The sequence below is a fragment of the Amblyomma americanum genome, chromosome 5 (genome assembly GCF_052857255.1).
Source record: "Amblyomma americanum isolate KBUSLIRL-KWMA chromosome 5, ASM5285725v1, whole genome shotgun sequence".
NCBI lineage: Eukaryota > Metazoa > Arthropoda > Arachnida > Ixodida > Ixodidae > Amblyomma > Amblyomma americanum.
Genome location: NC_135501.1, coordinates 24,115,080 through 24,140,183, shown reverse-complemented (window position 1 = coordinate 24,140,183; position 25,104 = coordinate 24,115,080). Strand labels below are relative to the sequence as shown.

Sequence of the window (25,104 nt, the reverse complement as noted above, 5' to 3'; positions counted from 1 at the left end):
ATAATAAAGTATTCAATATTCAATTCGAACTGAATGTTTGGTTTTCGAAATCTCGAAGTATTCGTCCCGAGCGAATAACGTTTCTGAAACTCTTGCTTCGTACTCTCCGATCGCAATGCGGCAAGCGCGTAACCAAAGCCCCGACTCCGTGTCGCGTGCCTGCGCTCCCGCGCATATGCCGGAACCGGTCTGTACATGCTTGCGTCTGTTGCCGCGAGCATGTAAATGGAAGCGTGGTGCCCAGATCAGTACTATTGTCAGGTGTCCGCGGCCGCACTAGACGCGGTGTGCATGCGTGATTGTGGCAACAGGTTCTGCCATTTCCGTCATTACAGTTAAACCTTGATGTAACGAACTTCAATATAATGAAATCCTTGATATAACGCAATATTCAAATTTTCATAACTTCAGGTCCATAGAAGACCATGTATTTTTAGTCTCAATGTAATGAAGTAGATTCTCGCGCACTTTCAATGCAACGAAATTTCATTGCTGGCTGGAAACGAACCTGCAGAAAAATATCGCGGGTGCGAGTGGATCAGCGGAGTGCATGCCGAAGCGCGTATCGGAAAGCATTCATAATATATGGCCACTGCACTGCTCTCACATACAAAGCACATGGTAGACGTAAATATGACGACGATCATAGTGGTGAGCGCGGCACCCGCTGTGCCATCTGGGGCAGTCTGGGCAAGGCTGGCACGAGCGTCTGCATAGCCTTGGCTGTCTGCCAGGCCAGCCCGCGGCTCTATGTCGTCCAAAATCGGCGAATCAGCGCCGAATGTGACGCACAGAGTTCATCTCATTTACGGATGCTCAAAGCTTAGTAAAAGGACTTGAAGGTCAGTGCCATTGGCATACCCGTCAGCTGTGAAGCCCATCGCTCGCTTCACACCTGACAACCTCGATTCGATGCGCATATGTGCAAAAGACACAAATTCGCACTTTATTGTGGCGCAGAAAACAAGGAGCACGGTTGACCTGATTTCATTTCATTGGTTGGTGATTGGAAGACATTCTCCTCGTTCTCGCCGACATGAAATGCGAGGCAGAGAGGGGGTTGACAGCACGGCCTGTTGCGAGGTCGTCGTCGACAGCCTCGAGGTCGTAGCGGTGACAGCAGCAGAACGCAACGTCATATCTGCGGTGTGCTTGGGTCACTTAAGGATGATGATGACAGAAAAACCAAAACTCAAGACGAGTGCATCGTTCTCGTCACCCACGAGGTGGTCGGAGCGATGGACATGCTGGGGCGGCTCGCCACATGATGCGCGTAACGCCGTTGCTGCTGGCGAAGAAAGGGCAGAATCATTTTAATCGCAAATACAGGCTTTTCCTGTGGGTTATCTGCAGCGCGTTTTTGGCGGATTCTTAGCATGCTAGGAAGCGAATTTTACGAAATTCGAGGGTAGGGGTTGGCGACGTCAATGACGGCTGCCTGCCCTCATTTCCGCGCAGCCTCCAAAACTCGCAACTAAATACTCGTTAAATCGAGCCCTGTTAATTCGCAAATGCAGATAAGTACTGTCGGCACAGTCCCAACCAACACATATGAAAGGCTATGACTTCGGACGGGCACTACAAATTAGTGCGAAAAACTTTTTTTTTTTTTTGCGAATGTCATCCATCCTTCTACCCATCAGTCGCCAACAGAAGCACGCAGCATCGCCCGGTGGTGAGCTGCTGGCCGGAAGCGGCCAAAGCGGGCTATCAGCGCGCACCAATCAGGGCACGACCACGTCTGACTTCCGCCCGCTTCTACAACATGGCCACGCCTGCCGAAGCAGCCTCTCGCTTCACCACGAACTCTTCGTTGCCGCTACACTGTGCCTCATGTTCACAGCAAACAAAACTCGTACGAAGCTTTCGCTTTGTCTGAAGATGCCCGTAGCACAAAATTTTAGCAATGAAACGTGACAGATTTTCAGGATGCTTCTGGATTTTCAAAGGTGCTAGGCTTAGCCACTACGCATCAGTTGAAGTCAGGAAGAGCGGGAGGTTCAAACAGGTTAACTATTTTGGTTCAGAAAGGGGTCACAAAGAATAATTCGTCTTCTTTGTCGTCATTGAATAAATAATAGCTTAATTGTAAATGCACAGCTGTTCTTTTCAGCATTTTATTCAGCGTATGGAAGCACGTCGTTTCTAAATCCTGGCGGCTATTGTTATTGGTTAGGGCACTCGGCTACTGATCCCGAGTTCCTGGGTTCGAACCCGATCGCGGCGGCTGCGTTTTTATAGAGGGAAAACACTAAGGCACCCGTGGTATCAGTGCAATTATTCCACAGCCCTCCACTACAGCACCTCTTTCTTCCTTTCTTCTATGACTCCCTCCTTTATCCCTTCCCTTACGGCACTGCTGCTGCTGCTGCTGCTGCTGCTGCAGCTGCTGCAACAGGTGCTGTTCAGGTGTCCAATGATATATGAGACAGATACTGCGCCATTTCCTTTCCCCAAAAACCAATTATTATTATTATTACAACCGACAAGCACTGGCACTCTGCCGCCAAGTTCGCTTGTCCCCCTTGCTAGAGCTAACATCAAAGGGTGAACACGCTGATGTTATCACTGCAGCTGTGCAGCATGTTGGCGCACTGCCAAGAAATGCACTGTGTACCTTGAGAAAGCATTAACGACTGACGCTTTTTTTTTTTTCAAATTCTTAGGCAAAAATCGTGGGTGGGTGGGTTTGTTATGTGAGTAAATACTGTAAATATACACCATAATACAAATGGTTCTTGTCAGTTTTTTCGAGACCATTCGATAATTATAACATCGGATAATTCAAACTTTTTTCCCGGTCCCGTGATGTTCGAATTAACGAGCGTTTACTGTATACGTTATTTGGCTCAGGTGCTCATGACGAGAGAATGATGCAGTGATTGAGCAAGTTTATGCACTGTCCCTCAGCCGTGGTTTTCAGAGCAGAGCCCCTGCAAACACTCAGGAAGTGGGATGCAAGTGCAGAGGCAGTCATGTCAAGCAATGGTTTGACCCCTTGACCCCAGAAGTGGCCCTCTCCAGGAAGACCCCTGGTCCAGACTGACCTTCACTCCTACCCACTGTCCAGCCGAGCGGCTGTTCTCCTTGCCGTGACCTTGGGTGCTGGCAGTGGTGATGGTGCAGGCCGCCAGGGGGGCTGCAGGTACGGACAGCAGGGCAATGTCCTCGGGCGGGGCATTCTCGTCAGCACACACGCGCACTTTGGTGTGGCCCCGGTTACCGGCTGCCTGGCCGGCACGCACCAGAGCCAGGCCACCACCTGCCTGCTGCTCCGCTGCACACACAAACCACACTCTGTAAGCCTCCCGCTATGCACCCGCACAAACACTGTTGCACTGCACAACTCAGATACCAAACAACTTAAGGGGATGCTCAAGCTGCACCACAAGGGTATGATGCCATAGCCCTTCAGCAGCCTGGGTCCTCTTTGCATGTCATGGCCACTTTCTTTCACCATCACATAACCGCACAATGCGATAGCCTCAGAAATCCCTCCCGCACAAGCACTCCTCCTCCGTCGCCTATGCTATGTGTGGAACTGGTTATTCTCTACTGTGCATTCATAGATCGCACCGGATCCTTTCGTGTCGCCAGGCTGTCAGTAGTGTCGTGCTCTGTGGTGAAGAGGCGTAAAGAGACTACGCAACTTGCGGTGCGAGAGCTCAACTTCAAAAATTCTTTTCTCGATTTGAACAAAAATTACCTCGATAAAAATTGCATAAATGAAAGGAATTAAACTTTTCTACGTAACCTACTATTGGCTGCATTTTTACATGGACCACATCAGGGTGAAACTAAACCACCTCAGGGTGTTTTTGGCTCAAAATGCACTTTTTGCAACTTTAGTGGTTTTTTTACTTCTGTGTATGCAGTTTCATCACCTGCAACATTTTTTGTATGTTCTAGACATACAGCGGAGCAAAATGGCTATTTCCAAATTTCCGAGAGCGAGCTGATATTTAAAACAAAAAAATGACAAAAATGGTACATTTTCATACTTTTCTTTGATTTTTTAAAAATACTTATACTGTATGAAGCTGCATGCTCTGAATTATATCGAAAGCCAGAATCTGTAAATGTCAATGACAAAATTGTGAAGTGTTTTCTAAAAATTTGATTTTTTAAATTATTGAGCAGTGCCTGGTTTCTCGTCTTTTCTAAATATTCAAGCTGCCCTCACCCAACGAAAAATTTTTTTTCGGCACAAGTACTTCAGGCTTTGATTACGCACATTAGGATAAGTTTCCATGAATTTTTTTGAACAAATTGGAGATGGTCGAGCGCAACGTGTGGGACGTTTGACGTGGAATGACCCTATAGTCAGATACAACCTCTGCAGTGAAGCTACATGCATACTCAGAACTGCCACACAGAATTCCTCTGCAACAAAAAAAGTGCTCTGTTGAAGCTTTTCTCGTTACCTAAAAGAGAATCTAATCACAAGATGAAACTATAAGGTAAATTTTGATGCCCCTGGCTGCTTAGATAGAGTCACACATAAAAAATTCGATTTAATTTACTGTTGCGGTTGGCCAGCAGAGTAACGTAGGATGGCATGGACCCTGGCCCACTCTTAGCAACTGCTGTATCCTGCTACAGTCTATTCTGCACACACTTTTTCGCAGTTGGCTCAGTCATCCACCAAGCAACATTCCTTTAGCCTGCAGATGTCATTGCAGGTTGCTCGCACACATGCAAGTACTTTTGCAGCACATTTCTCCTGTGCAGCGTGTGGCTGAAATGGCCTTGCTCAAGGCATTGAAACGGCCACCTGCTGATGCTACTCCCATGACTTCAGTGCTCTGGTGCCTCCAGTGCTGGCACAGTGACCAGCAGTTGTAAATCCAGCCCCTAATGCCTCAGGAGTGCAGCCAGTGAACGGTGGCCTTTCCTTCCCATCCAGCTCTCTGGCTGGCAACAACCTCCGCTCAAGCCCCGCCCTGTGCACACGCAAATAAACTTGCATGTAGAAAAGGGGTTGGCTGTTCTCTGGCACACTCCTTTGTAGGGGCAGAGTGTACGCTGCCCAAGTTATGGGGTAGATTACAATAACTAGACACTAGGGGTGTGCGAATATTCGTATTCCAAAATTGATATTCGGGAATTTTTCAATATTCGGAAATTCACGAATACTCGCCAGCGATCGTATACTGCGCATACTTTCATAAATTCGACCGTGGCAGAACCACAGTATCTGGGCAGATTAGCCGATAATCGAGTTAAAAATTCCAGGAAAACAATACAGAGGTCCTACCCGCTTCCTTCTCCCGTCGTTTATCACGCGGACCGACCGCATCCAGATGCCGCAAGGCTTCACCTGGCGAGAATTTCCCCAAGTGAGTGGGCTTTCCCACCTATCACCCGTGCTGCGAACAAGATGGCCGACAGCCCGCTTCGAGCAATCGCCAACGTGAAATCACGCTTTTTTTTTAATCCTTCGGTAATATGTTACATATTTAATGCCCACATCCGAAGAATGCATCCTGTCGCCTTCATAACTCTCCGAGCGTGACCTCCGCCATCCTGTTTCGTAAACTACGCTATGCGGGAAAGCCTACTTGCGGAATGTCGCAGGAGCCTCCTGTAGGGGCGCTTCTCTTTAGCAGGCGTAACAGCAGACATGGCAACAATCGGAACGCCTCTGTCGCTAGGGAAAAAAAAACAGCCTGGCTGTGTAGCTTCAGTTTCTGAGCTTCACCGTTGCCCTGCAGCAACTTCAAATGTCAGCCTGCGTGGCTTATTTCTTTTTCCTTTTTAGAAACCACCTCGCTGCTCCAACGCCAGTGTGTGTTCCCCGGCCCCTTGCTTGCATTTGTGTTATTCTTCCAGCACTCCAAAACAGGTGGCTCGTTATGGGCTTACAGGTGTTAGCGCGATGGAGCCGCCTCATAAGGCCTTGCTGCGTCTTCAGCATTTTCGGCAGCATTTTTTTTGGGGTGGGGGGGCTGGCAATTTTATTAACAGAGGCCTTCGGATGAGCCGGGCATTTCTTCCGGTCCCTTGAACTCTGAATGAATGAGGTTTAATAGTCATCATGTTATTTTTTTGTTGCCAGTCTTGTCATTTTACGGATTTCGTTTTGCATGACCTCATTATAGTTTGGATACTGTTATGCTGTCTAATCAAGTAGTATACATTTCTGTGCACATCATGTTTTTATATATGGTACTGAGGCAGTCCAGTTTTGTTTATTTTAGTTGCAAAGACCATACACTATTTTGAAAAAAATAAGGGCAACAATGTTTGCTTGCTCATCATTTCCTGAAATTTTTTTTGTACTGAACAGATATTCGATATTCGAAGCCATTTTTTCTTCATATTCGTATTCGATTCGTATTCGAAAATTTCAATATTCGCACACCCCTACTAAATATATGGAATGCTTACTCTTAGCAACTGCGACGCACACTCACGACAAGGCATAGTAGCTTGATGTAGTAGTCAATGCAAAGAGGCTTTTAAATGCAGCACCGGAGTGCTTGAGGTTAGCAAACTGAGGAGATTGGAACAACTGTTAAAATGTTCTTAACTGCTAGAAGCAAGGCTGAATGGTGGGCCAGTTGGCATGACATGCCGAAGGAAGACGAGGGACAAGAGGAAAACGTGCACAGGTTAAGGCTGGTTATTGTGCACATTCCTTCGACTAACCGTCACGCATGCGCCAAGCCAAAACATACAACCTAGGTTTAATCGCTCAAGAAGTCAATCGTTGTCAGCCCAATCGACGGGGAACTGCTAGAATGTCAACTTTTTGGAAGAGGGAATTTGTTTCCACTGCCAACCGTAAGTATTCCGTATATTTAGTGATGGAAACTGCCCCAGGACTTCGACAGAATACCCTACCCTTAAAAGGAGTGCACAACAGGATGGCTCACTTCCTTTTTACTCTCATACAGACTAACAGACTGGATTCCCAGAGAAGGCAAGCGTAACAGGGGGCGGCAGAAAGTTAGGTGGGCAGATGAGACCAAGATAGAGTGGCCGCAGCTGGCACAAGACAGGGTTAATTGGAGAGATATGGGAGAGGCCTTTGTCTTGCAGTGAGCACAGTCGGGATGGCATCAAAAGTGCCACACTGTCGCCATCCTCAAGCACGGTGCCGATAGCCTCTCCCAAAAGCCCTCTATGCAGCTCACCTGGCCTTGCCAGGGGTCCCGTGCGGGTGACAGGTGCCATGCCTTGTTTGCCCCGTGCCTTCAAGGGCGCCAGGGCAGGCCGGACATCCTCCCTCCCCATAGTGCCAGACAGGTTGTGCGGCTGATGCGCTTGCTCCAGAACACCTCGTGCCACCTGCTGGCTGACACGTGCTTCCAGGTGCCTGCACATACAAAGGCCAATTCCACATTGGTTCAGCAATAAAACAGACAGGCACAGTAAAAACATCACAAAACTGAAATGAGGGAGTGATGACACACAGGGGTCCCCCCAAGTGCCAGCCATGCAGCCACTGACCAACTCTGAAAATGAAATATTACACCCACACCATCCCCACTTGACATTGTTGACCAATTCGGTCTCACCAAGACCTCATGAGATGTCCTGGCGAGGCCCCCCCCTGCAGATGCCCATGTCCGATGGGGTACTTGAAGCTCCATGTGTAAAAAAAAAAAAATGTCATTTTATTCGCTAATAAATTGGTTCAGATAAAAAAAAATTTGAACTGCACGCCGTTTATTCAACTCACTCATGCTGGCAGATACTTTACCGGATTAAAGGGCCCCTGAAAAGGGTGTTTGAGGTTGTCCATAAAATGCTCGCATTATGTAGAGTACAGGCCAACGAGCATTCATGCCGTGTAAAAGACCTCAAGAGGGAGCCGATACTTTACAATACAATTTTCAAAACTCCCACTTCCGCACCTAGCGGCGACCTGCAGTGCTGGGCTTTCACCCGAATCCGCGCTCTTTACGTCATGTAGCACTCGTTACGTCAGCAGCGGACTGCTAGGATTTGTTTGCACGTGTCGGCAGTCGGCGAAGGCGGCGAGTGCAAGGGCCGGCGGAGGAGCGCCAACACTTCAGCATGCAAAAAATGACGAGAGGAGAGGGAAAGACGCGAAGACGCCGAAGTTCAAACTTTGACCACGGATAACTCTGCTTCCACAAAAGGCATCAAATTCTTGCTGGAGGATATTTGTGAAGCAGCATTCTTTAGCATCCTAGGAACATCGCATCTTTGTTGAGGCCCCCTTTCACAGCCCCTTAAAGCTGCGAGAGCAAACTTCGTGAAACATCCGGTGTCCACCGGAATCCGAAACTGCCGAACCACTCGATGTTCGGTTTGCCACTGTCAGCCAAGCCACATTCGACGGCACCGTTTTATCGTCTTTTATTTTTATTTGCCACTGACTGCTGACTTTGCAGTTGTGTCATTGCATGCTTACTGCTTTGAGCTGCGCAGGCACCAGGGAACTACGTACATAATGTGGGGCGAGGCAGGAGGGGTTATCAGTTAACTTATATTTGTTTTTATATTTATCTCAATACCCTAAAGGCCCAATGCGGGCATTACATAGGGGGGGATTCATCAAAGAAAACTTGACAAATATACAACACAGCATATAAACGGCTGAAGACAGAAATAAACAAGTTAAGAAGCCAGGTACAAGTGAATAGGAGGAGGAGGGGGAAATGGCTAGGAACAGGTACTGAAAAAATGCCCATGTAGCAAATCCCACAAAACAAAACAAAAATCGCACCTTCAGAAGTTGCAAAACATGGCATCTACCATTTCATGGAACGTTACGGCCAACACGCACACACTGAAGCAAATGAAAAAAAAAAACATTCTACATTGAAATTTTTTAAGTATGACCAAAGAGCTGTTCCAAATGATGAGGTTCCAGTGATAGCCGCAATGCTAGAAAGAAGCGAATTCCACTCTTCAATAGCTTGTACCAAAGGTGAGTATTTGAGTCGTTCTGTCCGAGCGAAAATGGGTTTAGTCTTCTTCATACGATATACACGAGCAGATATGTGCGGTGCCGGGAGAAGATGTGAACTAGCAAATGGTGTGTTGCTGTGGTAGAAAGTATGGAAAAAACGGCTGAATTTTCTGCGCATTACCAGAGGTGGGAGATGGAGCGATATTTTCAGTGCTGTTGCACTTTGATACCGAGAGTAACGGGAAACAATGAATCGAGCAGCCTTGTTTTGCACAGATTCCAACATGTTAATAAAATAGGTATAATAAGGGTTCCAGATTACTGACGCGTATTTTATTGCAGGCCTGATTAGCATGTTGAATGCGTGTAGTTTTGTGTCCTGGTTGGCTTGGTGTGGTCGGCGTTTAAGAAGACCAAGTTTTTTTAAAGCTTTGGTAGTGATCAGTTCAATATGAGAACTCCAGTATAAATTAGAGCTAAAATTAACACCGAGGTATTTTACCGACGCTGCAGTTTCAATGATAGTATTATTAACTGTGTCGGCATTGGGACTTGTGTTAACAGCAGAAGTAAACTTGAGATGTTTAGTTTTATCTGCGTTAATTACCATTTGCCACCTGCCGCACCAATGAGTTAGCTCATCAAGATCAGTCTGGAGAGCAATGATGTCGCAAGGGCTCGATATTACTCAGTAAATTACACAGTCATCTGCAAATAATGGTGTTGTTGATGTTATGTTCGACGTGATGTCATCAATATATATTAAGAAAAGCAGTGAACCCAGCACCGAACCCTGGGGTACTCCTGAAACAACACCTGTACATCTTGATAAGAAGCTCTCTAACTTAACTGACTGAAAGCTGTTTGTTAGAAATGCGTTGATCCCCTGCGCAGTACGTTGATCCAGCTGCAGGTTGCGTATCTTTATCATCAGGCGGTTATGAGGCATGCGATCAAAGGCTTTAGAGAAATCAATAACGATGGAGTCAATGTAGAGGGAAGAGTCGATTGCTTGATGAAGGTCCGTTATTAACTCAAATAACTGTGTCTGACAAGAAAAATGTTTGCGGAAGCCATGTTGGTTGTTATGAACCAAGTTGTTCTGGTTAAGATCAGTCATAATGTTAGTGTATATTATGTGTTCGAACACCTTGCAACATATCGAGGTTAGAGAAACTGGCCTGTAATTGTTAGAAATGCATCTGTCTCCAGATTTAATTACCGGGATGGCATAAGCGGACTTCCAATCTTCTGGCACATATGTCGTATCGAGTGACTGTTGGAAAATGAGCGATAGTAGAAAAGCTGTGTGCTGGCAGGTAATTTTTTAACAGTTTCGCGTTGATGCCACCGGGCCCTGGGCTAGTGTGGTGAGGTAGGCGTTCAATTGCACGAGCCACGCCAAGCGCAGATATGTGAATGGGTGAAAAGGGAATCTGGATATTGGCCTCGGGAAGCAGCAGTGGGTTGTAAATGGGCAATTCATCCGTAAAAACCTGTGAGAAGGGGCTATTGAATTGTTCTGCACACTGTTCTATAGCTAGGGTGCTGCCGTTTACTCCCAAAAGAACAGGAACCGTACTAGCGCTTTTAGGATTAACAGTGTTCCAAAATTTCTTAGGGTTGGTTTTTATCAAACTATGAAGTGTAAAAATAAAATAGTTGTTTTTTGCTTCAGAAATTTGTTTTTCAGCTATTTTGGAAATGCTTTTATAGTTTTCCCAGTCTGTAGCTTCCTCTGATCCAACCGCTTTCCTAAATGCTCTTTTTTCTCTACTTAGTGCCCTGTTGACATCTGTGGTAAACCAAGGATCATTAGTTCGTGTGCTTATCATTCGTTTTGGCAAGCAGAAATCTTCAATTTCTTTGAGTTTGTCGTGAAACAAATTCCAATTATCATTAGTCGTACGGTTATGAAAATTGGCCTGAAAGATATTTGTGAAAGTTTCCAGCAACAGGCTCATTTTTTCAACATCCGCACAAGCGTAGTCGTAGATAAGCTTTTTGGTTTTTGTTTTGTTGGTCCATGGAAGTAGGAGAGAACAGTGCACAACTTTGTGGTCACTTATTTCTTCCAAGACGTGGATGTCTGAGAGCTCAGGATGGGTTGTTAGGATCAGGTCCAGGATATGTTTACCGCGAGTAGGCTCGTGAACAATTTGGGTGAGCTCGTGATATCGAAGTAAATGAAGAAAGTTAATATTCTCCTGTCGGTAACTATCGGAGCCAACAGTTAGCGTCATCCAGTTAATCGCAGGAAAATTAAAGTCACCAGCTAAAAATAGGAGGCAATTCGGGTGCTTTAAAAGGATCTGCTTGATAGCGTCATTTAAAAGTTCAATGAATTCAGGTTGGCTACTTGGTGGCCCATAACAGGCGCCTATAATGCAAAACACGTGACCAAGTTGAGCAGAAACCCAGACTATCTCTAAGGGGGAGTCGATAGGGGTAAGAGATGCATGGAAGTCTTTGTTAATCGCAATGAGCACCCCTCCTCCTCGTCGAGAATCAGCCCTACATTTCCTAAAAAAAAACGAACGATGATGGAAGCGCGATGTCATGACATGCAACGACTTCGGTTAGCCACGTTTCCGTACCCACGATGATATCAGCTGAGCAGACATGTGCAATAGCTTTAAGTGTGTCTACTTTGTTATGTATGCTGCGGAAGTTTGCCAAGACCAAGGAGATTGGTGTGGTTTTGTTACGGTTGGCTTTCTTTGCGGTAGACTGTCAATTCTCAGGGGGCATGTGCCTGGAAAGAAGTTTTTTCACGCTATCTGTTGCCGAGTCATACCGGTAAACACCATTTTTCATGTGAAGCTTACCAAATCTTACAGAATAACACTCGTTTTCTCTGATGTTTGCTTTGGCAAAGTCGCGCAGCTTTTTTCGTGCATGTAGAACCTTCGGGGAGAAATCTTCGTCTAGCCAAACTTTTGGTTCCGTGAGATCTTATAATTTATGTGTATTTTGAAATGCTTCGAGTTTAGATTTAAAGTTCAGAAATTTAGCTATAATTGGTTGAGCTTGATCAGGACGTGGCTGGCCAAGGCGATGGGCCCGTTCGATGTCACCGCACTGTATCTTAAGATGCTCGCTAAAGAAGTCCTTAACTATTTTTTCAGTTTCTGCATAACCTTCGTGTTCTTCTTCAGCGAGCCCTTTAATAATCAAGTTGTTCCTTCTCATTCTGTGGTTCATGTCTTCGACTACACCTGTAAGTTCGTTTGTTTTGTGTATATTTGTCTTGACGTCTTCTACAGAAGACACGGTGTCGAAGTTTTTCTTCATATCAAGTACAGCGCACATACTTTTCTCTATTACAGCAGCACGGTCCTGGATGTTGTTTATGTCCTGTTTGATTTCTTCTAGCGTTTCTGATGTTTCAGCATGGCATTCTTTTAACAGTGCGAGCACTTCGTCAACCTTTGGTCCGGGATTTGCTTCGACATCTCCCGCACAAAGCAAAAGTAGGCTCAGGCATGTAGAAAGCAGGAATGAAGTGGGTCTCGGGCAAAGTTCATGGACTAGTCCCGCCCCTGGTCTAAATCGATAGTCTTGTTCACACACATGTACGTGACAGGAAGAAAATGAGCCAATGCAAACGTGATACGTGCACAAATCCACACCCATTGAAACACAGCAGTTGGGATCAGCGGCCACGGGAATATGTTAAAAAGTGATCAATAAGTAAAAATGCCTACCTACAAAGCAAAGTGCACAAGTCACTGATATGCTCTTGTGGCCGCGAATCCCAGAAATGCGAAGCCGGAGGGTGATATTATAGGCGTCCCTGGTGAAGAGTCTGCTCCAAGCGGCGCTGTCTCCACCTATGACGTCACAGGACGGGCCCCGTTCCGCGGTGTCACGCAACAGAGACGAGTAGACAGGTAAGGCCCTCGATGATACGATGGGATGATGGGACGATGGCGAGAAGCTTGCGCGGCGCCCAGTCTTGGTAAGCACGCGGCAGGATACGAGTATCTAGAAAGCAAAGTGCACAAGTCACCGATATGCTCTTGTGGCCGCAAATCCCAGAAATGCGAAGCCGGAGGGTGGTTTTTTAGGCGTCCCTGGTGAACAGTCTGCTCCAGGCGGCGCTGTCTCCGTCTATGACGTCACAGGACGGGTCCCGTTCCACGGTGTCACGCAACGGAGACACCAGTAGACAGGTAAGGCGCTCAATGATACGATGGGATGATGGGACGATGGCGAGAAGCTTGCGCGGCGACCAGTCTTGGTAAGCACGCGGCAGGATACGAGTATCTAGAAAGCAAAGTGCACAAGTCACCGATATGCTCTTGTGGCCGCGAATCCCAGAAATGCACAGCCGGAGGGTGGCTTTATAGGCGTCCCCGGTGAAGAGTTTGCTCCAGGCAGCGCTGTCTCCGTCTATGACGTCACAGGATGCGTCCCATTCCGCGGTGTCACGCAACGGAGACACCAGTCGACAAGTAAGGCGCTCGATGATACGATGGGATGATGGGACGATGGCGAGAAGCATGCGCGGCGCCCAGTCTTGGTAAGCACGCGGCAGGATACGAGTATCTAGAAAGCAAAGTGCACAAGTCACTGATATGCTCTTGTGGCCGCGAATCGCCTGGAGTGAACGTTTATTTTTTGTCAGTAAAGGGGGTGCAAGTTGGAGGTCAAAATATAGGCGGCAAATATGTCACATATGACCTTGAAGTTTAAGAGTTTTCTTTCTGCCACTGCTCTGGTATGTGATATGCTGTGCCAGTTTACTTTGTTGATATTTGTGGTTCAAAGCTTCATTTGGTCCATAAATGCAGCATTCTAATTTTTTATTTGCTCATTTCTCCATTCCCCGAAGTTGGGGACCAACCTGCACGAGGCATCAACCAATATGAGAGTAAATACGGTACTGTATTGGAATTTTATTTCTGAACATTTATACAGAGCATGTCTGAAACATCTGGATTCCTAGCTAACAGCTAGTTGGGATCCATGCCAATCACATCTAGTGCAGGCATAAAAACGAACTATATTTAGATTACACATGATGAAGGTCTTGCATTCAAATATAAAGTTGAAATCTAGTAGATATGTGTACACATACAAATGCGAAGTCTCTACACAATCCGGCACACAAAGAAGCACAAAGTTCAGAGAAAGTACACTCATAACTCTGATTTATGATATTGCTTTAACAAGACAGGAAAATTACTTTGTTTCACGTCATCTGTAAGAGCAATCCATAGCTTTGTCCCCAAATGAGCTATGGTCCTTTCTCCGTAAACATTTTTCGTCTTCAAGACAATGTGTAGCGTTACGGGTGTGATGTGATGGCAGAGTGAAAACAAATGAGTGCAACGGGCAATTGTCCACAAGACATGCATGTACCTCTTTGGTTGCAGGTGCGAAAACAGACACAACACAAGGCAAAAAGACGGGACGAACTATTGTGTCTGTTTTCACGCCTGTAGCCAAAGATGTACAGTTACCAGCTTGCCCAGCAAGACGTTCTTTTATGCATGTACCGTCAGCAGAGTCCTGCATTCAATAAATGACTTTAATGGTAGAATATTCACGTGTTTAAAAACAGGAGCAGTGTGTGCGTTGTAGTTCGACAGTGTGATGAACCGAATTGCCCTTTTTTTGCAAAACCCTGAGCGGCTCCAAATAAGACTGGTAGGTGTGACCACAGGATTCAATGCAATACAGCAATTGGCTTTGAAAAATGGCAAAATAAATAATTCTGAGTGTGTCTTTGTCAAAGTACTCACGGCATTTATACAGTGCAAACCATGCTGCACCCAACATTTTAGCAAGTGCCTGAATGTGGGCCTTCCAGTGCAAGTTCTCATGCAGAATTACAGAGATATGTTGCCTTATTGACAGGTTCAATAGGATTGCCCAGCCATTGCACCGCAGGCCAATTTTCAGGAATTATTTTCTTGGGCTCTTAAATATAATGTATTTTGTTTTATTAACATTACGTCTGTTGGAGGTAAACCAATTACAGCAAAAACTCGTTAATTTGAACTGTTAATTCGAACTGACACCCGGGTCCCGGAACAGCCCTGTGTATTTCAATGGGGGAAAACTACCGATAATTCGAACAAGCTGGCATCCACTGCGGTTAATTCGAACTAGGAGCCCCTAGCTCCTCGTAGATACACCGCTCCTCGTAGATAGATGTTGACCCTTAGCGAGTGAAACATGTTCCAAATTTACCAGAGATGTATAATAATGGAAAAGAAAAAAAAAAAGTGCACGGGGCTCACGGAGTCCGTGTTCCAGTGCATGCCGTAGCAGTTTTTCGCTGCCGGAGCAACTCGCCCACGCCGCTGATGCATCGGCGCGAGCCATTCCAGGTTTTTGCTGTGTCGCTGGGTCGCGACAACGCCTCCTCTGAGCGACCCCCATTCTGAGTGATCTGTACCTGGCTATGCATGACAGAGCGTTAAATGAGAAACTTAAAAATTTGCCAGTTCTAAAAATATTAGGATATGTGGACAATTACCTCATATTACCGGACTGTCAAAACGATGCCTTTCTGCCTGAAGTTCGCAAGGTGCTAGACCTTTTTAGTGAAATTGCGTCTCCCCTGGTTTTGACGCACGAGGGACAGCTTTTTTTTGCCGCAACATGTTTGCTGGATTTTCCAGCCAAGGGGCAATAAGCCTGTTCTGCCATACGACTCCACTCATTCGGCACTTGTCAAGCGAAACAAAGTCCAGTCTGCGTTTAACAACGCGCTCACCAAATCCTGTGAGCATTGTCAGGAAACCAGTTTTCAAAACCAGGTGCAGAGATTGCGTCAATCCGAATACCCGCCATTGATTCTAGTCTCGGCGGCTGAAAAAATGATAAACAAAATGCAGTGTACAAACGCCCCCGTCACATGCAAGGGAACGCAATAAGAAAGTCGCCATTATTCCTTACGTACACCAGGTTTCTCACAACCTTAAAACAATTGGACAAAAAGTACGAGTGGACGTCGTTTTTTTAGCCCCTCACCGACTCTCTAGACTCTGCAGGACAGTGAACAGTACCGGCGAAAAAGTTCGCGAATGCACAGTTCAGCATCGTGATCCTTTCATAAGTTACAGCACAGGAGCTGTGTACTCCATCCATTTGTCTTGCAGCAGAGAATAAATCGGCCAGAAGGGTCAATGTACAGTCAAGCCCACGTATAACGGGCCCACTTAAGATGACCTTTCGCTTACAACAAATGAGACTTGCGCGACCGTCACAATATACATTATTTCAATGGCACAAAATCACGCGTATAACGAACGTCATTAAGCACTGCTGATCGGCTACAGCGAATGGATGGCGCAAGCCCAGCGCCGCGACATAACCTGCCTCCGACCCCTTTGTGCACCCTGCGCGCGGTATGTTTTCCCGAGCCTCATCACAGGCAAACTGCCCGCCCCCTTTCGTGCCACTCTCAAACGAGCTAGCCTTTCTCCACCGACGCGCCTTCCAAGATCGCCCTCCTGCCCCTCCTCGCAACTCCGCTACCCTCTCCTCGCTCTCTTGCAAATCCGCGCGTGGCCTCCGCGATCAACCGTGCTGCCGCCTGTGCAGATCACAGAGGCCACGCTCCATGAAGCAGGCCTTCCGTGGGAGCCAAGAGGTGGCTGCACTGACACTCCCGGATGCCCCTCATTGTCTCTCCGCTGGCGCTGTGCGTCTGTGTCTTTAGCTTGATTGGCTTGATGGCTGCTTGTGCACGTTGCACGTCTACCCCATTGCACGCTTTTGTCACTCTTGTTGCAGTGCGGACGCTTCGTTGGCTTCGTTCAATTCTCGGGCCCTGGTTGTAATTCGGGATGGTGGACGGGGACACCGTGCCCATTTCCATTGTATTGAGCGGTAGGGATGATGACAGCGGCCTGGGCGGAGGTGATGGCCGCTTGCGTGCGGAACTGTTTCCGCAAGGCCGGCTTCGTCGACACAGTGTCTGATGACGAGCCTTATGCTTAGGAAGATGACCAGACCAGTGGCAATTTGTGGCAGCGCGTCGTCGACTCCGACATAGGGGGTAATGACATTCATTGCAATGATTTTATTTCTGTCCATAACGACGCCGACACCGCGGAACTCTGCACTGACAAGGGCATCATTTCTGAATTGTGGGACGAGAGTGGCGCGGAGGAATCAGATGAGGATGAAACTTCGCAGCCAGCACCTATAAGCGCACCTGTAGCAATGAGCTACATCGGGAGCCTCAGACAAGTTGTCTATGCCAAGGGCCTTGGCGAAGAGCATGCTTCTGCTTTAAACAAACTGGAAACCTCCCTCATAGGATCTGCACTACAAAAACAGACGTCCATCATGGACATTTCCGCAAAGAAAAGCTTTTGTGCTTTGACAAGCAACTGTCTTGAAAGCTGCGGTCCACTTACTACAAACTTTGGGATATAACGAATGGACGCTGCGTGACACTCATGTTCGTTATAAGCGGGCTCGACTGTATTAATAAGAGACTGCTCGAACAAAACTCTAATTCTAGCAACTTAGCCGTCCACGTTCGTGACTGTAGTCCTTGTCGCAGGCGCCCTCCGATGTATAAGGCAACAAAAATTCTGGCAAAGAGCAGCAACCAACTCACTCGGGAGATAATTAAAGCAGGTTTCATTAACAAGCAACAAGATGTCTGCATCAGTACACCCTCAGTAGGCCGTGTTCTTCATTTGTTTTCATCGCTCGCTTTTAGGTTGTCAATTGTTTTCCCATTCCAACCATCCTTTCACTTCATTCTCATTATGCATGTGTTCATGCCGCTTTCCGAGATTTTATTGTCTATTTTGAGTCTTTGCTTTTTGCATTTTATTGTTTTTTTACCTTTTTATCTCTGTCATCACCAGCCGCACAGGACTGCCGGTGTGTGTAGATAGTTCTTTTTTTTGCCAAGTGTTGTTATTGCGTCCCTTCCTTCACCCCCTCTCCCCTTCGCTGCCACGTCTTGATTTCGGCGTGATTGGGGGTGTGCCTGATGTCTGGCCAACCGGAGTGGCTCAGACCCGCTTGCGTGCACACTGAATCAATACACCGCGAGCGACGCCACAAGAACACGATGCAATGACGAACTGAGCGGGAGGTCGCAACAAACACAAAAAATTACAGAGAACAACACTTTGACTTTGGATGGATGAGGATTTGGCTTCCGTGGTACCCATGTTAACAGCATAAGATCGCAAAACTGCGGAAACCGAAACCAAGCTGATTGCTTGAAATGGCTGCACCGCGGCATTGCTTTAGGCCAATCGAAGTGCGGTTTTCAATTATAACGCGAGGGTAGACTTTAAGGGGAAAAAATACAGGAAAAACTTGCGTTGCATTCAAGTAAATAGGGTAACTGCTTCAAAATTAGACCTTGTCCCACCCAGCTGGACCATTTGGCGCCTGTTACTAAGATAAGTTCTGAAGAATTCTATGCTAATCCCTCTAAATCCATAATGGATTACCTTCCTCAGTAAAATTTCATGATCGACAGTGTCAAATGCTTTCTTGATATCCGAGAAAATTCCTAGGGTTATTTTATTACCATTTAAAGAAGAGTTGATTGTATTTGTTAGAGATACTACTTAGCTGTTCCGGTAGATCTATTAGGTCTAAATCCGTGTTGATGAGAATACAGTAGGGTTTTGTGCTCGAGAGAAGCCTTAACTCTGTTAGCAATGAGTTTTTCAAACAATGTGTTGATAAAGCTTAAAATAGAGATGAGGTGATAATTCTCAACAAGGTTTCAGTCTCCATTCTTGTGCATCGGCACTATTCTAGCTACCTCAAGTAAGTCCGGATAGGTAACGGAATAGAATGCGAGGTTGTAGATTTTTTCGAGTGGAACACAGAAGATATCTATGCATTGCTTTAGCACAAAGGAAGCGATTCCGTAGCATCCCACTGATAATTTGCATAGAAAATTATGAACTGTGGAGACTATGTCATCCCCTGTAATCGCGGTAGGCAAAGGTGGCTAAAAATATGTTGTGGAGGTGCGAGCTACTCAGCGGAAGGACAGCTTTTTCTTGTTTTTGCACCAACAGTGGAAAAGCATGCATTAAAAGTTGAAACAATGTTGTTGAATGTTGAAACAAGATGCACAAACACCAGCAGCGCCGTAACAAGCTATGTTCTACACATGCACAGACGCACTGTGAGAGCACAGGCATGCCTCCCTGGCGCTGTGCGTAACAAAAAAGAAAGCTGTGTACTTTCCAGCATTGCACATGCTCAAACACAAGGATATGCATGAAAGAGGTTTTGTGTAACTGATCGGCAACTCTAGCCTGAATTGTGCAGGACCGTTCATCAGACTGCCGAAACCTTGTTGTCGCCTTGTTACTATGTAGGAAAAGGCGGTTGGGGGCGGGGAGCACATGGCTCAGTCATCCCCTGATGGCAACTCCTTGCACTGGTTCCTAAGCTGCCTAGACATGGTAAATCGGTGACTGACTGGTGTTGACAAGAAATTTACTGCCCACTGATTTCTATGAACTGCGGACCTGTACGTAGCATGACACAAATATGGCTAATGACACGGCACTGAACACTCTTCTTCTTCCCAGTCACCAACGGCTATCATCGGTCGGCCATGTCTGTTTACAAACCGTCCTCCAGCCTTCCTTGGCAGCATGGTCCTAAGTTTCATCCACCATTAGTCTTCACCATAGAGGACAAGTGTGCAGCATCGCCAGCCCAGAATGAAAAATAGAAGGCACATGGGACTGAATGAAATGCGCACACTTCTGAAAGTGTGGGAAGACCACCTAAGCAATTTGCGCCGTGCGAAGCGTAACATGCGCGTGCATACTGCCACTTGGGAGTGCCTGCGTGCACAATGTGTCAACAAGACAGTAAAGGGGATAAAACCTAAGATCGAAGACCTTGGAAACAGGTACCGGTTCGTACGCTTGCACTGTTGCTCATTAGCAACAGTCAAAAATTCAACACCAATATTGCAGCCCTCCATACTGCCGACTGCGGGAGGCATGGCGGGTGGGAGGGATCGTGAGCGGCTTTGAGCCTGTCTAGCTTCGGATATTTCAGTGGATTGCTTGTCGACTATTGCTGTCACATGGCATTGCAAGAAATTTTTAAAAAGTCCATTAATGTTTAACAGTGTACTACTAACAATAAGCAGAACATATGCATATGAAAAACATGATTTGTAAAGTTGTGGTGTCACAGAAGTTCGCCGATGGACATTGCCATGAATTGCAAATGCCATTTTGTGTACCCGTGTAGAACAGGAGCGCCAGATCGCAATGACATTCGGTGTGAATGTCATTTCCTGCGAATGACATTCAGCATCCCGTCTGACAGGGGTATAAGTCTGTAGACTACACACTTTGAACAGAACACTGCAGGCACTCCCACAGTCATGCCCCACTCATACTTCAGTTGCATCGTCGCCATGAGGCACTGGTGGGACAGAGGAAATGCGCTTGGAGTAAACAATAGAACCAAAGCTGCCAACGGACTCTGGGCACTTTTGAGGCAATAAGTAACTAAAGAGCAAGATGTTAAAGCATTCGGCAGCTGGTTCTAACGGGAGCTAAGCAAAAGGTAAAAGTGACGAGTGTTTGACAGTGGCGCTGTTGGTTTTAGTTCAGTAATGACCCAAGTTAAGGAAAAGTAAGGAAGGTCGACAGTTAGCGGAAATCCGATTTGGCAGGAAAAGAGTGAAATACGTACGATGCATTCAAATAAGAACTTGGTGTTCTGTTCTGATACTGCAGTAAAAGCTCATCATTTCGAACTCGAAGGGGACCGAAAAATTGTTAGAATTAAGCGAAGTTCGAATTATCGAATGGGCGCTGGAATAAGTGCCCACTGCGCCCCCTCCACGCAGGCAGAATCCGAAGCAATCACATCTAGACTCATCGCGAGCTAGGTGCCACTACACGTTTGTGGCAAGCAATTTTGAGAATTAAATCCATGTGGTCCTAATGGCAAATGAAATAAACTGATCGGCCAGTTATGTGCCAGAAACAAGTACTGGAATGCATTTGCGTGAGCTTTATGTTTATTTACGGAGAAGGGTTGTCAAAATTAAGTAATAAGTGATGTGCATTCGCTTGTGCTTCTTCTGCTAAGCCTCCATCAGCATCATCTGCAGCTTGCCCAAGAGCTCCAGCGCAACGTCAGAGTTCTCATTGGCACAGAAAAAGCGTGCGACAGCAACGAGCGCCGAAGCTACTTCACATAATCTTGGCGGTGGCGTAGGCTCGTCGCCGCCATCGGACTGTTACGTCTCGCCTACCTACGACGCGCGGTATAGCCGGCGCGGATGCAACGGACGCCGCGGCTTCGTTCATCGCGGCCGCAACGCCTCCCGCCAAGCGCGTCCAGGCATGTTTCAGTGCCACGTGTCGTCGTGCGTGCGTGAGTGTGTGTGTGCATGTTTTGCCCACGCTTGTCAAAGCGCGGCAGCCGGGGAGAGGAGCTCCTCAACTGGGAGGCGAGGAGGTCTGACCGGCGCCGGCCTGGCGGACGCGCCCGTCACGCCTGAACATGTTCAAGCGTCGCCGTATCGGATGACTCTTCCCAAGCCGTTCCCTCTTGCCCTCGACTCCGTGGGTATAAAGCGAGCTGCCCCGGACGCCAACGAGAGACTTCGATTCCTTCCTTCGAGTAACGTGGTCGCCCTGACCGGCTGCTCTTTTGCGATGCCAGAATAAACAAGTTGTTCTGTTGCCAGTCGACTCATCCTTTGCCGGGACCTTCGAATGTTTCCAGCTTTGCCCCAGGCCGCCAGGCCAACGCTACCCTTGGGGCTTGCAACCCAAATGCAACAACTGGTTGCCAGCGGTGAGATCCCGACAACGGAGGCCAGCAGCGAAGATATGCGGTCAACTGTATGCTGAGCAGCACAACGACCATCCGGGAGCAGTGCAACGAGCCCTGTGTGATGACTGGTTGCCTGCAGCGGAACGACTGCGCTGAATTCGTGGCTGCGAGGTTTGGTGAGTGCGGGACTTTCTTCTTCTGAGTTTTGCCAGGCTTTTGTTAGTGTCAGAAACAGAGCTGGTAATTGTGGTTGTCGTTGCTGCCGGGTTAGTTTGCGGCAAGACAATAGTAGGCAGTAGAGAAAGCAGCATTCGGAGCAGCCATGGATTTGAAGTCGTTGCGCAAACCGAAATTGCTGGAGCTTGCAAGAGAGTTGGGTCTTGATGTCTCAGACAAACTCAGAAAACCAGAACTGCTAAGGGCGATTCTTGAGTTGGAGGCTGAGGATGACGAGCTGTCGGAATGCCTTGAGACCATTGAGGAGAGGGAACAAAAAGAGAAAGAGGAGCGCGAACGTAAAGAACAAAAAGAGAAAGACGAGCGCGAACGTAAAGAACAAAAAGAGAAAGAGGAGCGAGAACGTAAAGAACAAAAAGAGAAAGAGAAAGAAGAGCGCGACCGTCAACACGCTTTGGAAATGAAGCGTCTCGAGGTAGAGATGGAACGCGCTCGTAATGGAAGTCAGGCACACGGTGCAGGAGAACGGGTATCGTTCAAAATGACTGACCTGATGCGGCCGTTTAAGCTTGGAGAGGACATTGGTTTGTTCCTGGTTAACTTTGAGCGAACGTGCGAGAAGCAGGGGTTCTCTCGGGAAACGTGGCCACAGCGCTTGCTCACTTTGTTACCCGCCGAGGCGGCCGACGTAGTCGCTCGCTTGAAGAGAGAGGAGGCAGAGGATTTCGACCAAGTGAAATCAAGTCTGCTAAAAAAGTACAGGCTGTCAGCGGAGGCGTTCCGTCGGAAGTTTCGGGAAAATGAAAAAGGCAGAAATGAGTCATATACAGAGTTTGCCTACAGGCTTATGTCAAACATGCAGGAGTGGCTCAAAGAAGAGAAAGCGTTTGGTGACCACGAGAAAATTCTGCAGTGTTTCGGGCTGGAACAGTTTTATAGTCGGTTACCTGAGAACGTGCGGTACTGGGTCTTGGATAGGCCAGACGTTAGTACAGTGGCTAAAGCCGCCGAGCTAGCCGAGGAGTTTGTGACGCGTCGGGCTCGCGGAGCTAAGGACGGTCAAAAGGGTGAATTTGGCTCCAAGTCTGAGAGGCCGAAGTTCACACCCATGAGAGCAAGGGGGGACACACGTAGTGCGGATGCGAGTGAAAGCAGTCCGACCGAACGTAAGGAGACGGCGGCAGCCGAAGCCGAACGCAGAAAGCGGTTCGAGGCGAGGCAAGCGCGCATGTGTTATACGTGCCAGAAGCCGGGTCACTTTTCGGCGCAGTGTCCAGAAACAAAAAGAGAAGTCGTGTGTTTGTCATTATGTAGCACTGACGAGAACATGAAGCTTCTCGAGCCTTACATGCGAGACTTCCTCGTGAACGGGAAAGAGTGCCGAGTGCTTCGTGATTCCGCAGCTACAATGGATGTAGTTCACCCCTCTTACGTAGAACCCGATATGTTCACGGGCGAGTGCGCATGGATCAAGCAAGCCGTGGAAGCTCATAGCGTGTGTCTGCCCGTAGCAAAAGTGCTTATTGAAGGACCTTTCGGAGCACTTGAGACTGAGGCCGTAGTGTCATCTAGGCTGCCCCCCCAGTACCCGTACCTATTTTCGAACAGGTCCGATCACCTCCTGCGCGAGAAGGGGCTTTTGTTTGGTGAGGCTAGCGTTCAGGCCTTAACCAGACCGAGAGTTCGGGAGCTCGCTGAAAAGGCGGTAGTTGCGGGGCCGACGTTGTCGAACAATGAGAAAGGGTCGGAGGCGCAGCAAGCTGATATTCCGAGCACGTCAGAACTGGATAAAATTGAGCCTGTAGCGTTGAAGGCACCAGGTACTGGAGAGGAAATGCCCGACACGGGCAAGTTAGAAGAGCTTCCGGTCGAGCTACCGGGACTAGGCTCAGTGACGAACAGGGAAGACACTGATCAGGTCATTAGTGACTTAATCATTAATGCACCGCTGTCGGCTGAGCAGAGAACCGAACTACACCAACTCTTACAAGAGTTTCAAGGTCAGTTCTCTGAGAGGCCTGGTAGGACTTCTGTCCTTACTCATGATATAGAACTTACCTCGCCAGAGCCAGTACGATCCAAGGCGTACCGGGTGTCACCCCGCCAGCGCGATATTATGGAGGCTGAGGTAAAGAAAATGCTACAGCTCGGTGTTATTGAGGCGGGTGAGAGTGATTATACCTCCCCTTTGATTTTAGTTGAGGTACCGGGCAAGGAACCTCGTCCTTGCGTCGACTACCGCAGGCTTAATTCCATTACTAAGGATCAAATTTATCCGATCCCTAACATCGAGGAGCGCCTTAAGAAAGTTAGTAGCGCTCAGTTTATTTCCACCCTAGATCTTGTCAGGGGTTATTGGCAGGTTCCACTTACAGAAGAGGCTAGTAGGTATGCGGCGTTCATTTCACCAATGGGAACATTCCGTCCTAAAGTTTTGAGTTTTGGTTTGAAGAACGCGCCATACTGCTTTTCAAGCCTCATGGACAAAGTGTTGCGAGGACAGGAAGAATTCGCATTACCGTATTTAGACGACGTAGCGATATTCTCCGCATCCTGGTCTGAGCATATGGCACACTTGCGGGCAGTGCTAACCCGCCTGCGCGAAGCGGGCTTGACAGTCAAGGCTCCCAAGTGCCAATTAGCACAGGCCGAGGTTGTCTACCTCGGTCACGTGATTGGACAGGGTCGTCGCCGCCCCTCTGAAATAAAGGTGGCCGCTGTGCGAGACTTCCCGCAACCGCGCACGAAGACCGATATTCGGTCGTTCTTGGGTGTCGCCGGCTACTATCAGAGGTACATCCCCAGGTACTCCGATATCGCGGCTCCCCTGACGGATGCTCTAAGAAAAACAGAGCCCCAAACAGTCGTCTGGAGCGAGACAAAGGAGAGAGCTTTTAGCGCCCTAAAGAGCGCCCTAACAAGCCAGCCTGTGCTACGATCGCCAGACTATACCAAAGGGTTCGTTGTTCAGTGCGATGCTAGTGAGCGAGGCATGGGCGTTGTACTGTGCCAAAGGGACAATGGAGAAGTGGAACACCCCGTCCTGTATGCTAGTCGTAAGCTGACCTGTCGTGAGCAGGCGTACAGCGCCACCGAGAAAGAGTGTGCGTGTCTCGTGTGGGCTGTTCAGAAATTGTCATGCTACCTAGCCGGCTCGAGGTTTATCATTGAGACGGATCACTGCCCTCTCCAATGGCTGCAGAACATCTCTCCCAAAAATGGCCGCCTCCTGCGCTGGAGCCTCGCTTTGCAACAATATTCCTTTGAGG

At 47.7% G+C, this 25,104-nt stretch overlaps 1 protein-coding gene across 4 annotated transcripts in view; it reads right to left on the bottom strand.

Moving 5' to 3' along the window:
* Positions 1-25,104, bottom strand: part of LOC144132332 (uncharacterized) — a 222,134-nt gene that overhangs the window by 186,820 nt on the left and 10,210 nt on the right. For all 4 annotated transcript variants that reach the window (XM_077664658.1, XM_077664657.1, XM_077664655.1 and 1 more), the window contains exons 5-6: positions 7,140-7,321; positions 3,048-3,277 (exon numbers count right to left, since the gene is read on the bottom strand). In XM_077664658.1, the coding sequence (XP_077520784.1) occupies positions 3,048-3,277; positions 7,140-7,321 (412 nt within the window). The remainder of the gene's footprint in view (positions 1-3,047; positions 3,278-7,139; positions 7,322-25,104) is intronic.